This window comes from Trifolium pratense, linkage group LG1, assembly GCF_020283565.1.
Source record: "Trifolium pratense cultivar HEN17-A07 linkage group LG1, ARS_RC_1.1, whole genome shotgun sequence".
In the NCBI taxonomy this organism is placed as follows: Eukaryota; Viridiplantae; Streptophyta; class Magnoliopsida; order Fabales; family Fabaceae; genus Trifolium; species Trifolium pratense.
The window spans coordinates 18840423-18855327 of record NC_060059.1 but is presented as its reverse complement, the minus strand read 5'-3'; the positions used below and the strand labels follow the sequence as shown (position 1 = coordinate 18855327).

Here is a 14905-nt window from a genome sequence, read left to right as displayed (position 1 = left end):
TAAGAATCCTTTCAACTTGACGATTTTGTAAAATGACTTGATTTAAGTCGTTTAAAACTACAGTTCGATCTAGTTCTAAGAGACTAGGACAACGAACAAACCAGCAGACCAACCGGTTCCGATCCTTCGCCACTTTTGTCAAAATTTTAAGTGAAATTGTACGAACACTCGGCTCATTTTTTATAGAAAAGAAAATAGTCGTGCAACATAAACTTGGCCATGTAGAACATTTAACAAAATAATGCTAAATTGTATTTGCTTCAATTGGATCACAAAAATTTGAACAGAATAATACAAAGTTTAGGACAACACTACTTAAACAATATTTTGTTTTCTCCAAAAAAATAAATTATTTCTAAGCATATAAGAAAACAGCAAACTCAAAACCTGCTTTCCTTTCCACCGTCAAATAAATACACAAACTTACAGCAAATCATGGCTACGATCGTTACCTTCTCATTTGTTTGCTCCCTTTCGTTGATTTCTTTTTAGTTTCATACCCTTACTATTCAGTTTAAGCGCGGCAGAGGCACTCTTGCCTTCGAGCCTTTTTGTCATATTTACCACAGAAGCCATACCTTTTTTTGCAGCAGCCCGATGTTGTGGTCGGCGACTCATCATTTTCCGATCAAGTTGCCAATATGCATAAGGTTCCAGCTTATCCTTCCTCTTTATATCTCCACCTGCTTTTTTGCTAGCATATTCCTTCCCAGTGTAAGCCCTACCGGACTCTGTTTTTCTTCTTTTCTTTTGGGCTTTAGTTCCAGATCTTGCAGACAAATGACTATCAGGCTCGCTCCTAGCATCATATTCTGACTCCGCTGGGGTTTCCTTTGTTTGTTCCCCTTCATCATGGATAATCAAACGTCCTTCAGAATCTACCTCTATCTCATCATCGTCTAACCTTGACTTCCTTTTGAGAGACGATCTAAGAGCAGACCTTGTTTTCTCCCGATCAAGCAAATCAAGCGGCTCATCATCTGATTCGTCAGATAAGTCCCCAGACAAATTCCTTTTCAGTCTCATATTGGCCCTGATGGAACAAACAACAACATTGTTAGTCGAAATTGATTTTCTGTATAACTCATCATCACAGGACCGATAACTCATCTAAGACCGCTGCAGTGCCAAAAAAATTATAGAAAACAGGCACAAATCAAAGAATAACTGTTTTGCAGAAAAAATCATGAGATGAACAGACAAATTAAAAAATAAGGCTTACCTAAATGAAGATGGTGCTGATTTGAGATGTGTGGAAGATCTACCCACTGTCCTGCCATTCAGGTATTCTGCATTACTACCAGCGGTGCTCCCTCCATCAAAATCCGAAAAAATATCTGTATGGTTCCATCTACTTTGCCTGAAAAAGATTTCATATTGTCCCATTGTAGCTCAAGATACAAATTATAAATTCAATATAGCACAATATTAGCTATAAAAGAATTATAAGGCTTCAGAAGTGCATGACATTAAAAATCACAACAAGAATGTCATTTTTGGGTACAACAAGCATGTCACTTTAAAACATGGTTGTCTTGTAAAGATTACTGGTGAACCACACATAAAAAACAATCTTGTGTTGCTATCTATAACTTCTAACTGTAACAGTTCACTAAACTTCTATATACACATACAAGTATTCAAAGTCTCGCAAAGAGAGTTATGTAATTAAAACCAGTTCTCTTCATTTTGAATAATGCAAATAAATACAAGATCATTACCTGGATGTAGTTGCTTTTGAAACATGAGACCTAGTTTCTTCAGATTTAGCACCTTTGTTCCTCTCTTTCCGCTCCTTGATCTGTTTTACAAATAGTTCGAAACTTACGTATAGATTTAAACAAAAAATGATTATCAAAATTCGGTTCAACAAACCTTGCGTATGTTAGACAGAAGTTTCATATGCTCTTCGGGCATAACAGCTTTAACGGCCTCCAATCCACACTTTGTGATAAGCATTCCCAAAAGAAGTTTGACCTGAAGAATTTGAATCTGACTTGTTTACAATATGAATAAATAGCTTGAATTCCAAAACAACAGCCCTCCTCAAAAAAGCAATGAAATCACATTGACTATTTTAAAACAAAATTATCACATAAGATAACAAAAACCTTTGCTTTTAAATGATTTTTGGCGGCATCTTGCCACTTAAACAAACACTCAACCACACTCCTCAGATGCATTTGCAATCCTTCTGCTTGTGATTTGGCTACTAAAACCTTTAATAAACCAAGATTGGCCTGCAGAAAGAAGACAGATATTTAATTAATGGCCCGAGGAAATGTTATTTCAGTTCGCATTGCATTTAACCAACAAAATAGAAAAATGAAACAAACCTTAGTTATCTCCCTGTTCTTTTTTTCAAGCAGCACAAATGTGGATGGAAGCAAGTCAAAAGCAGTTAAAACAAGATCAGAAAACTCATATGCCAAGCGAGCTAAACCTTTGACCGTTGCACTTATCATATGTGGAGTTTTTCCAACAAGGCCACGAGCAACCTTAGCTCACAAAATCAAATTACTATCAGTATGGGCAATATTCTTAAATCGTACACTTTTGAATCATTGAGTTCAAGTTGACATCAAGTCAAACCAAATAAAACAGGTATAAAAAGCACGGACATTGAACTGTAAAGTTACCTTGATAAAAAATTGATACAGGTTATTTTTGTTCCCGCCTCTCTCCTCGTCTCCAAATGCATGGGCAATTTCAACCAGAACTTCATAAGCCCTGTTCCTGGTTTTTTTATTAGCCTGTAAAGAATAAAGATAACCTCCAAGTTTAGCGCCTCCGGAAGCTTGTGAAGTTAATTTAGAAGCAATTGATGGACAAAAGTAATGTCCATGACAAACATTATTATACCAATATATTGAATATAATAACTAAAAGCGCACAGGAAACAATTACAAACTGCTTATTTTATTGCCAGAGCAAAGTACTGATGCATTTTTATTGACTTTGAAATATATTACTTTTACTCAAAAGTGATTTGCGTTTGGTGATTGTCAGTCATGTCTACTTGCTGAAACCTCAGAAAACTATGGGTAAGCTTGATATGTAGAGATCAACCGATTGATGGTCATTATGGAATCATAAGTGCCTGACTTTATTTACTCAATAAAATAAATACCATCACTTTGGATGTTTACAGTGGCATGCAGCAGTTATGTTATGCATCTTAGTGTATTACGTATGGCAGCAACGCAAACCTCAAAACACCAATAGGTTAATAATGTGTGAAAATGGTTGCCCAGTTGCCCTACAGTGTGCTATTGTATGTTCAAGAGCCCACTGCTACTTTACAACTATGGGCGGACATATCAGAAAGTTCAAGTTAGGATCATGAAGGCTCACAAAATAGGGCCCACCCCTATACACCTACAAAAGGTGTGGATACTGGATGCCAAAGAAATGTACTGATGTGAGAAAACCCAAGCAGAGCCAAGAGAAATATACTGATCCAATTAGTACAAGAAATGCTGCACGGGAAAGCGACAACTAAAAATGCATAACTAAAAGTTTCCGCAATTAACACTGCATTACCTCTTTAAGAGCCAGTATCATCTCAGTGAGGAAAACTTCTGGCCAGGTCGTCGAATCATCCTGTAGGCAGTATGTAAGTTCAGATACTTTACACTATACTATAATATGAAGCAGTATAGATATACCACAGCAAAAGTGTGCATCGTAGCAAGCAATAACCCAACTTTGGATACCTCCTTTACCTTCGAGTCATGGACTGTTAAGAAGTAAAGAAACTCAGCTTTGACTGCCTCTGACTTCAAAACATGGACTATCAAGTAGTAAAGGCAATCAAGTCTATGACGTTTGGCAGAAGAATGGCAAGGAAGAATTTCAACCATAAGCCCAGGAAGAACCTCAAGCTTAGACGAAACAAAACTATCTGAGCTCTGTCAAGAATAATCAAACAATAAACAGTAAGCAAAAATGTTTTGCTAACATAAAACTAGCTCAGCAAGCAAAAATCACTAATTCTTGATATATTTATTGTTGCTCCAAGAAAATATTGTACATTAACAACTTCGATGATCACTTCAAAAGCTAGATGTCAGATGGATAAACTATAAACAAAACCCAATACAAGAAGGATACCCATGGCAACACCCATGACTGAACATATTGGCCAAGAAGTTCCAACATGAATAGTTTTTTGAGATGGAAATGACTAAATATTGAAATAATTTGAAACTTCTATGTTAATCAAAATATCAAATAATGTGAAGTAGACACATACCCTGAGCATGATTGAAAGAACTTTGTATGCCTTCTTCTGCATGACACCAACATCCTGCAAATAGTAATCACAACAACCATCTTAACTTATCTATTTAAACAAAATAAGTTTCAGAAATTCCTTACAAGGAGCGCTATACATCGCATACAAACCTGCAATGCTGGCTTTAATACTTGAAATAATAAATCAATATCTTTCACATCTAATCCAGGCAACAATGAAACTGCAAAATCAAGAAGCCGTGCCCTGTATGAAAAGAAATTCTATGAAATAAGATTGACACCCAACAAGCAAATAAGATAATTGCACTAAAAATAATTTCCAACAACAAAATCAATTCAACACAATTGTGAGAAATAGAAGATAATCAACACCTTTGAACTGATTGAGACACATCATTTGATTCATCAATATGCATAGAACTTTCGGAATTGTCATTGTTGGCCTTTTGAGTGCATTTTAAAAGGTCCGACATTTTCTTCTTAAATAAGTTTTGTACGACTTTCTTTTCTGCTATAGAAGCCATGTCACCAATTGTGCCCTGTAAATGAAGCAAAATCATCATTATAAACTTCTTGTACAGATTAAATGAAACAAAAATAAGGACAAATCTACTTCTCAGGCTGACAACTAATCAAGAAATCCAGAAAAAAATAAGGACAAACGCAAAATATTATCTAAACTCCAAAGCACAAAATACTGGCAACCAGTGAGAATTATTTTTTTGACATGACATATATAACCTGAATCTTTTTTTGGTAAAATACAGTACTCTGCACAACAAGGACCTTAACCAATTAAAATACCATATGAGTAAAACTGATGATATTATATGGCAAAATATGTGTGAAAACATAGAAATATAATGAAAGCAGAAACAGGTGCACTGGAAAAAGAACAATGACAAACAGAACTGCCAACTTCAGTTTTATGTTATGCCAGCATGCATGCACATACAGGAAATGCGCTGCACACATTTTGTTCAACTAAAGTACATTGAAGAAATAGTACCTGCAAACAACCACCATCATCTTTTGTAGATTTTAAGAACACATCTGACAGATCTTTTAACATGTTCTTTGCAGATATCTCCAGTGCCCTCAAATTTTCAGTTGCAACCTGTTGTGAGTAATTAACCAAAACTTGTTCTTTGGCCATATCCTCATCCTTATCATTCGAGTCCTTAATATTTTTGTTTTGTCTAATCAGAAGCTGCAAACTAGTGCATATTATTCCACGAATATCAGGTTCTTCTTTTAGTTTACTTCGCAAATGTTTCTCTAGATCCTTGAAACTTTTAGCTGTGTCTGAAGGATAGTTACAAAATGAAGGTAGCAAAGACCACAAAGAGTAAACGAGCGTGTCTGCATTCCTTGATGACACCATCAATCCTTGCTTCTCAAGCTGCAAAATGTACAACGTAGGAAATGAATACCGTGGAGAAAAATAACAGTGCATCGCAAAAAAAAAAAGTCCAATACCTTTTGAGCCTTCTCCCTTACACGTTCAATCATAGGCAAAATTTCCTCTGTAAAATATTTTAGAGGCGCACCAATAATATACTGTTTTAGAATTGGAAAGAGCCATATATTCGAGACAGATGAATCTTCAGCTTCCAAATTCAATGGTATAAGGGATAACAAAGTTTCAGGTCCCATTGCAACAAGAGCTGATCCAAGACATGCATGAAGCTGCACGATATAGAATGTACCGGTACTTGACATCAGTAATTATTTGTACATAAAAAAATTCGAAGATCAGACAGATTCTCTAACAAAAACTAACTTAATTAGTTAGTTGTGATACTGGCTAAAATCGAGCCAAGAAACCACTCAAATTTGCATGAATCAATGGAAATTCAATGCTATATTTTGTTATTGTCTAATAATAATAATAATAATAGTAGACATACATATGTCATCATCAACATCATTGAATGGCCCTTTTAATACGCATGATATGATAAACACAGATTTGGCAGAGAATATATAATAAGGTTACAGAACACTTATTTGCTTTTGAAATCATCAATATCAAAAGGTATCCAATTCTTTTACAGGTCAACCCATATGAGATACTGTTCATATTTAGGACATATGATCCTGCTGGGATAGAACATATCAAAGCTCGTTTTATAAGAGATTTTGAGTTTCATATTTGTGTGGTTTGGCAACAAAAAAATGCAACATAGAAAAGATAGTTAGACCTGTTTCCTAAAGGGAAAATCTTCATCAGGCATCTTCTGCATATCTTCCAAGTTTTGGAGTATACCTCTCATAAAGTAAGGAGAGTTGTTTCCTGCATTGAGTATAGCAGTAAATCTAAAAAATAAGTAACAGGAATTTTACACTGTATGATCAACCAAAAAATTATATAAATCATAAACCGGTGTAAGAAACAGAAAAAAAACTTTACAGGAATCAAAATACCTAATTTGTTAAACATAGCGGAAACAACTTCAAATACTCTATCCCAGGCAGCAGCATAGTGATAACCAAGTAAGCTGTCAACAGTTGCACAAATTTTCTCAATAATGGTTGGTCCTGACCTCCTTGATTCATTCAAAGTTATCTGATCCACTCCTTGTTTAATCAAACTTTCATCAATGCAATAATTGATCATGTTCTTCAATGCATCTGAGGCTGCGAATATGGCCTCTTCATGTTCAGAAGCCAAAATATCTGCACATTTAAAAGTAAAACAATATACTTAATTGCCAAATAAAAACAGGTAACTACATAAATAAACACAGTTTAAATTTGTGATACCTTTGAGATCATTAAAGACGCTGGGAAGCTTAATTACACACATTTGCCTGTCTAGAGAAAAAACTTTCTTCATTCCAGCATCAAGCAAGCGAGCAGTAGATGTCATTCCATCTCCAGACATCTCATTTGATGAGGTAGAAAGAGCCGATAATGTGCATAACACCTCAAGTAGTGCTTCAGGGGAAACTTCTGATGTCGGGTAAAGACAGAGAAAACTCAAACTATCTGTTATGCGCCTAGTGACTAGAGGTTGACCCAGAAGCAATAGAGTTTTGTAATGCTTAAGAATGTTGTTCTTGTATTTTAGCGACAACAAAGGAAGGCATTCTTTCAAGGCATCAAGAATATATAAAACCTGCTGGGCTCCCATAGTTCCTTCCCCAGGATTTGCATTTGCTCCACCGGCAAGCAGTAGAAACCTTTCAAGTAAGTTAACGATGCCTTCGCTTGCAGATGCTAATAGCGAAGACTTTTGAAAGTTTATCAAGACTTCTCGGAGACGCAAATGAGATTGCCTTCGGACCTGTTGGAAGATCAAGTCAGCACACATCAATCAAGTATCACCATAATTTAGCAAGCATTCTGCATCCTTAATCAGGAACAGAAGCAGTCTAGTAGAAAACCAATCAAAAGTCATGTAACCTTGCTAAAGCCCCTTGCCCCCACAGTCGACAACATTAATAATTTTTACAGAATACACACAAAGCTCAGAAAATTAAAACAGTGAAACATGTCCCACTCCCAACTATTAAAAGACCAACCTATCTTGCGGTCTACCTCGGAATGTTAAGAGATGAAAAGGGGAAAAAAGACACAAATCCTAAAATGTCTCATTTTGAACGACAATTGTAAACTTCAGAGTTTTTCATCAAAAACAAAAAACTGTTCTCAACTGACCATGATGATGATATTGGAATATTGATCACTAAGCAGAGCGAAACCAAACCAAAGGCAGTGTACACTCTGTGTTATAATAGGATCAACTAAGCTTGATAGCCTAACGAAAGTGGAAACATCAATCTCAAGTCAACAGTATCCTATCCTATAGTATATGCACCAAAGTAATCCAATTTGGCATCGGCATAGTTCCAAACTTCCAATCAATCATAACAATAAGATTATTAAACACATTTGAATTTAATCATAAATACTTTTGAAGTGACACATATCATTGGTTGTGATTTGTGATTTGTTAACAATATAAAACTTGGTCAGAGTTTATAAAATTAAACTTAGTTTACAGGTAAAACACAGAAAATTAAGTCCCTTACTTAATACCCAAAAAAAAAGTCCCTTACTTTGTAAAACACTCTCAAATAGGTCTCTTACTTTATAGATATTTCATATAGGTCCCTTACTTTGTATCTACTAAACCATCAAGTTGGTCCTATGTTTAACCACTTACTATCAAATAAGTCCCTATATTTTAACAACTTACTCTCAATTTGGTCGCTAACTTTATTCATTTACTATCCCTAACATATTCTGAGAACGACTAATATGAGTAAAATTTGACAGAGTCAAGGATCCTTTTGGAATATCTATAAAGTGAACACCTATTTGAGAGCACCCTACAAAATTAATGAGTAATTGGGCGGTTTACTCAAAATTACTAATGTTAAGAATTATTATTACCTTAGGTCGTGAATCAGTGAGAAACCCTAACAACACATTGAACAAAGGAGAAACATCAGACCAATGATCACTATCTCTAACCATCAACAAATGTGAAACACACTTCAATCCATTAACAACTGAACTCTCTGGTATCGACGGAGAGACAATAACTCTCGGAACAAGCTCAGACACAGACTCTCTCCCCATCCTCAACGCATCACCAGGAAGTTTAACAATTACAAGTGATAGAATTGTGAGAACCGCTTCGATGATGTGGTAATTTGGATTAGGTTCCTTCAACATGCTATTGAGTGAAAAACAAGCGGCGCCGAAGTATGCAGCCGGTGATAATTGTTTTTTCTGGTCTTTGAGCAACTGTGACAATGAGCCTGTGCTGGCGCAGAGTTGTTGGTGACTTTCGTTGGGGGAGTTACCGAATCGAGAGAGGATTGAATTGCAGAAATCGTCGTTGGTTGATTCGTCTGTGGGGAATGTTGATTGCTCCATTTCGATTCCTTCCATTGTTGAGAATGGAAAGCGAACGGAAACCCTAGATAGCTTTCACGGCGGCAAGGGTTTATGAGATAGCAGCAGAGTGAAGAGAAGGGAAAGAGAAGAAACAGAGTTATAGTTCGTTTTCTTAACTTCGCGGGAATTTATTGGGCCGGTTACATTTTATCTAGTGACTCTTTTTACACCCTCTTTTTTGCTACCTACAGCCCCATTTAAAATACTTTATTTATAATTTAAGATAAATAATTTACTTACTACTTCCGTCCCTACTAGTACGACTCTCTTAGGATGTGTATGGTATGAGAGAAAAAGATAAGAGATGGATAAAAACACAAAAATTAATGCATGTACTTAGACCATGCATTGGTTTCTGTATATCCAAATGCAAGCATTAATTTTCGTGTTTTTATTTTTCTCTTCTATTTTTCTCTCCTACCAAACAAAGTGTTAAGTAAATTAAAAAGTTAATTTGGTGATGATGTTTAATTTATTGAATTTTTTTATACAAAAGGGAGTCTAAGCCCGGTCTAACATTTTTAGGTATGCAAGCCTCTGATTAATAATCAAAAAGTAAACTATGAATGAATGAATATCATTTTGATTTGTCAACATAAAAAAAATAACAGATGAGTATAATTAAGTCTCTGTCCAAAATATATATATATATATATATATATATATATATATATATATATATATATATAATAATAAATCATTTTTTAGATTCATTATGATGTATTTGGTCTATTTCATGGACCAAATACATTAACTATTTAATAAATTTAAAAAACAATTTGTCTCTTATAAAGAAACAAAAATGGTAAATATTAATAATAATAACAATCCAATAACATTTTTTTTTATAGAAAATAATAATGCAAAAAATTGAACACACTAGATTCATCAAAAGCATTGAATTAAACTAAAAAAAAGTAAAGAATTGAACATAGCACTTCATTAAAAAAACAGTGAATATAGTATATTTATTTACAAGGAAAAAATTATAAATGAAAAAAAAAGTATAACAATTTCCATTTTTCATGATATTCAAAATAACAAATGAATTATATAAATACCAAAGTATTGTCAATAACTTTTTTCTCACAATAACTTCAACCTTTCTTTTCCTTTATCTCACTCTTCCTCCAAGAAACAAAACCAGTTTTATATATATAACTAGAAAAACCAACTGTCAAAAAAAAAAACTAGAAAAACCAATCTTCAAAATCCATAACCATTTTCTCTTATATTCCTTTGTTTTTTGTGTACTTTGTAAAATTTCGTTGTGTTTTTTTTTTCCCGATCAATGGGGAAATACATCAAGAAAGCTAAACCTAAATCTGAATTAGCTTTGGTTGATTCCACCACCAAAATCACCACTACCGCCACCACAACAACCACCACTTACTTTGGTGTTCGAACTCGTGCAAAAATCCTAGCTCTTCAAAAATCAAATACACAGAATCATGACATTCCTCTTTCTGCTGATTCTTATCTCCAGCTTCGAAGTCGTCGACTTAAGAAAACCCGAATTGCTCAACATTCCAATAAGAAGAAAAATAAGTCCCAAATTCAAAACCCTAAATCACCAAATGGTAATTGTGGTAGTGAGGAGAAACATGTTCAGCAGAGTCCTAATATTGAAGATGTTTCCTTTGGGGAAAATGTTTTGGATTTTGAAGGTAGAGAGAGGTCAGTACTCATTTTTCTTCTCAAATTTGATAATTTAATTTTCTCTGTAACTGTTCTGGACTGGGCCAAGAGCTGGCCCAATCACTTCTGCCCGACATTTGAGGCACAGCCCAATAAGGGGAGACTTCCCCGACACGTCAGCCAATGACGTGCCATGCTCGACATAATGGGCAAGCAGCACGTTAAACACGTGCTCGTCTAACCATGCATGCTGATCCATTCAACCATAGCTTAACAGCTAAGCAGCACGTTTAGCACGTGCTCCTTTATCCAGCCACAGCTGTCACGGAGCTTATCCCTTACCCGCGAATAGCGGAACGGCTCCAACCAAGATAGAGGCAAATAACGGCCTTCCCCTACGATACAGGGACTATCTTGGCAGTTGAGTCTATTGGGCCGGTTATCCCGGCCCAATAGACCAACCTTTGGCCCAGCGCTGGGGGCACTATATAAGCTCTCCTAGACAGGAGAGCCAGGTATTCTGAATCATTATTCAATACACTTTCTCTCTCTTCTTTTGTATCTCTCTGTTCACTTTGCTGACTTAGGCATCGGAGCACCTGCAGGTACAAACCCCCCCTTCGGTGTGGAAGCTTGCTCAACGGACCGGCCTCAACCTTTCTGATCATCAGGTTAGATCAGTAACTTTTCAATTTTGTGATTTTGTTTTGTTTAATTTCAATTTTGACTATTATAATTTTGGCGCTTTATCGTTTTTTTTATTTTTTTGATAGGTAAAAAGGTGACATCAAATTGTAACAAAAAAAAAAAGGTGACATCAAATTTTCTAAATTAATTTTTGCGATTTTTTCGCTAACATTTTAAATTACGGCTAAAAAAATATTTTTCTCTTTTTTTTTCCTTCTTTTGTTATCATTCTTATTAATTGTCACACTAATGATTAGTTTATGATTTTGATTTGTGGGACAAACCAGAGCATGAACTTGATTATGGAAAATTTGTTTCACTCTAATTTCATTATGTTTTGTTAGGTTAACCATAACTTTTTATTTCACCTAAAAAACAGAGACAAATTTTATCTTATCAATTACATAACTTCATGGTGCAATTCAATTAGTTTCTTATCCTGAATATTAGTTTGAAAGATGATCGAATTGGGTAAAGTTTTTTGTTTTCAAGTTTAACGTTCTCTGTTATTGTTCATTTTTGAGTGATTTCAGCATTTGGTTTATACAAGTCCCCCTTGTCTTCTGCCTATTTTTTGGGTTCTTTTTCCTACTTTTTGATCCTCATCGCATGCATCCATGTTTTCTTTGTGCTTAAGCTTAAAATCTAAAGATTGCTTCATAATGACTTGAAGTTGTAATAAAAAATATATATTCCACATGATTGGTTAATTTATTTTTGGGTGTTCCATGTTGTTTTTATTTATTTATTTATTATTATTGTTACTTTATTGATATAAAGTACCGATACTTTCTTACGGTAGCATAAATTTCATCATTTTTTCAAATTTTTTTTTTACTTTACTACTAGGTTAGGTTTATGTCCCCAGAGTTATATATGTATATTTCTTTTTTTTCCTTTTTTTATTAATATAATAAAGAGATATAGGCGAATGATGAATGTGAAACCTGCTTTGTCCCTTGATGTCTATATGCTCTTCAACTTATTAAAAAATAAAAAATAAAGCCATTGAAATATGTATGTCCATTTCATATGCTATTTATTGGATCATAAATGCAATTGAAAGGTGCTGAATAATTACTTCTTTTTATTTTTAATAAGATTGAGAGACTAAATTGAAAGAAAAAAAAATATAGGGACTAAACCCTTTGGTGATTGAATCTTGTGTAATATATCACTTGAAATCATGTTTTTTTTTTCACTCAGAAATCATGTTTTGTTAGTGATTCAAGTTCATGTTAAAATTGCAATCTATTTATTACTTACAGCAGAAACACTAGGGAAACAACACTTGCTCATTTGATAAGGGTCCTAGACATTGTCAGGACTCCTAGTTCAACTATTAAGCGTGCTTTTTCAACTGGAGCTCATCGCAGTCTAGAGCAAGCAGCTAGACCTGTGATGCAGTCTACGAAGGAATTTGATGAATTCTTTGCTAAACATGAAGCTGCTCAGCAAAAGGCGTTCATTGAGAAATATGTTTTTTTGGCTTCATTTTCATAGTTATGTGGCTTTTGCATCTCATAACATCAACTAATTTACTTTTCATACGGGTTTACCATTTCCAGGTACAACTTTGATCCTATGACAAAGACACCACTCCCTGGGCGTTACGAATGGGAAAAATTGACACCTTGATGAACCATCGTCACATCAAGTTATTCCAAGTGAAAATGAGAGAGATTAGACCATTTTGGATGCCTTTTAGCCAATAAACAAGAGGAAATGGCTTAGAGATGGAAGTTACTTGGTTCACAAGAAAATCGAAGAAAGTATGAAGCACGAGATTTGTACTATGCCGGGGGCGTGAGAGCATCATGCGCGGCGCAATAGCGGTGTGCTTTTGGTGAATTTTCCCTGCTGACCACGCGCGGCGTGATAGGATACCACGCACGGCGCAATTATCTCTTAAGAAGAATGGAAATTATCTGCCGGGGGCGTGATTGGTCCACGTGCGGCGTAATTGAGGAAAAAGGAAACACTGAATTTATCTGTGGGTCACGCGCGGCGTGGATGGTTACCATGTGTGGCGTAGTGTGTTGCAGATGGACCACGCGCGGCGTGACAGATCTGACGCGCGGCGTGGTCCTGATTCTTATATAAGGATTGTTCATTTTCTAGGAAGAGGTTCAAACTTTTGGAGTAAGATTTCAGTTACAGAGCTTGAGAGTATTGCTGCAAGATCCTTCATTTCTGAAGAGAACATTGATCAGTAGTGAAGCTTTCTGACACCATGGGGTAATCTCAATGGAGTTGGAGCTGCAGATTGTTCAATCAACCATGAGGAACTAAATCCCTCTTGAGGTTGGATCTAGATTAGGAGTTAAACTATGTGAATATGATGTAATTTTCCATGGATGTAATGAATTTCTCTTGATTAGTGTTATACAATGAATTCTATGCTTAATGTTTTCCAACTTTTGATCACTGTTTGAATTGATGCTAGATTCTGATTTGTATGAGAATATGAATTAAAATCCGATCTGAATTCGTTGTGCAATCGTTGATTCCTTTGAGAAATTGAATGAACTAGTGTAATTAGGGATTAACAAGCTTTATTGACTCCTTTACCTACAGTTCAACCAAGAGATTGGTAAACTATAGGCAAAGGGTAGGATAAATCATTCAAGAAATTGAGGTTTTATCATAATGTTAATCAAGTTGCAATACTTGAGAAATTCATCGCATTATGGTTGATTTACATGTCGTTTCCATGGTTTAACGACTTCTCCAAGATCCGACCTCGTTTCTAAAATTGAATTCCAAAAAACGTTCTACAAATTGATATCTCAAAGATCTTCCCCCAATTGTGTTTTTAAGTTTTCCAATGCGTGTAGATATAATTGTTTTGTACAAATTTTGACAATCCCCGCGGACGATATTTTTACTACTTGATGATAGTTGTATACTCGCAATTTACTCATCACACCTTAAAAGACATACTAGTTTAAATGTTGCATCAAGACATCTTTGAAGTAGCAACATGGATAGAATTTGTTGAAATGGGTGGTGGTGTTATTTCCATCTCCATCACTTTCTATTTACTTGTAAAGGAAGTAGGACTTTTAACATATATAGACTCGTGATCTGTAACTTTACAGAGGTGTTGATTACACAACATTGCCTAACAGATCATTAAAGAAGGCTGAGGGAAGAAGGGTATGTAGTGTTGGTAGGATTCAAGGGATAAAAATCAAATTAGGTCGTGTATAAGGTTTACAAGAATTTCTTGTCGTTCTTGTATTTTACTCCTATTTTGTTTATACTTGTACTGATGGAACTCGAACAAACTCTTAGAAATAAAGATCATATTCCCTTAAGTAAAAAGGTTTTGTCATTTCCTTTGTAATCTTTGTTCAGGTCTATAAAACATTGACATTGTTCTCGTGCGGGACACTAAATCTTTCATTTG

General features: G+C 35.1%; 2 protein-coding genes across 6 annotated transcripts; one reads left to right on the top strand and one right to left on the bottom strand.

Annotated features, from left to right (window-relative positions):
• Positions 1-229: 229 nt before the first annotated feature.
• LOC123902502 (RRP12-like protein) lies at positions 230-9367 on the bottom strand. Of its 2 annotated transcripts, none has more exons than XM_045952254.1 (18): positions 8659-9367; positions 7024-7546; positions 6685-6936; positions 6462-6553; positions 5737-5946; positions 5267-5659; positions 4630-4796; positions 4408-4501; positions 4256-4309; positions 3726-3911; positions 3544-3603; positions 2640-2753; positions 2337-2498; positions 2112-2240; positions 1876-1977; positions 1722-1801; positions 1223-1360; positions 230-1033 (listed from the first exon to the last, which is right to left on the bottom strand). In XM_045952254.1, the coding sequence occupies exons 1-18, from the start codon at positions 9160-9162 to the stop codon at positions 457-459; spliced, it is 3837 nt and encodes a 1278-aa protein (XP_045808210.1). In that variant the 5' UTR covers positions 9163-9367; the 3' UTR covers positions 230-456. The 2 variants fall into 2 exon arrangements, with proteins under 2 accessions (XP_045808210.1, XP_045808209.1); XM_045952253.1 differs by having other exon boundaries at positions 3717-3911; positions 8659-9288.
• Positions 9368-10256: 889 nt separating this feature from the next.
• On the top strand, positions 10257-13920 carry LOC123902501 (cyclin-dependent kinase inhibitor 4-like). 4 transcript variants are annotated; one of them, XM_045952250.1, is made up of 3 exons: positions 10257-10845; positions 11412-11477; positions 13062-13920. In XM_045952250.1, exons 1-3 carry the CDS (start codon positions 10460-10462, stop codon positions 13129-13131), a joined length of 522 nt encoding a protein of 173 aa, XP_045808206.1. In that variant the 5' UTR covers positions 10257-10459; the 3' UTR covers positions 13132-13920. The 4 variants fall into 4 exon arrangements, with proteins under 4 accessions (XP_045808206.1, XP_045808208.1, XP_045808205.1 ...); XM_045952252.1 differs by lacking the exon at positions 11412-11477 and having other exon boundaries at positions 10276-10845; XM_045952249.1 differs by lacking the exon at positions 11412-11477 and having other exon boundaries at positions 10276-10845; positions 12765-13920.
• Positions 13921-14905: the final 985 nt, after the last annotated feature.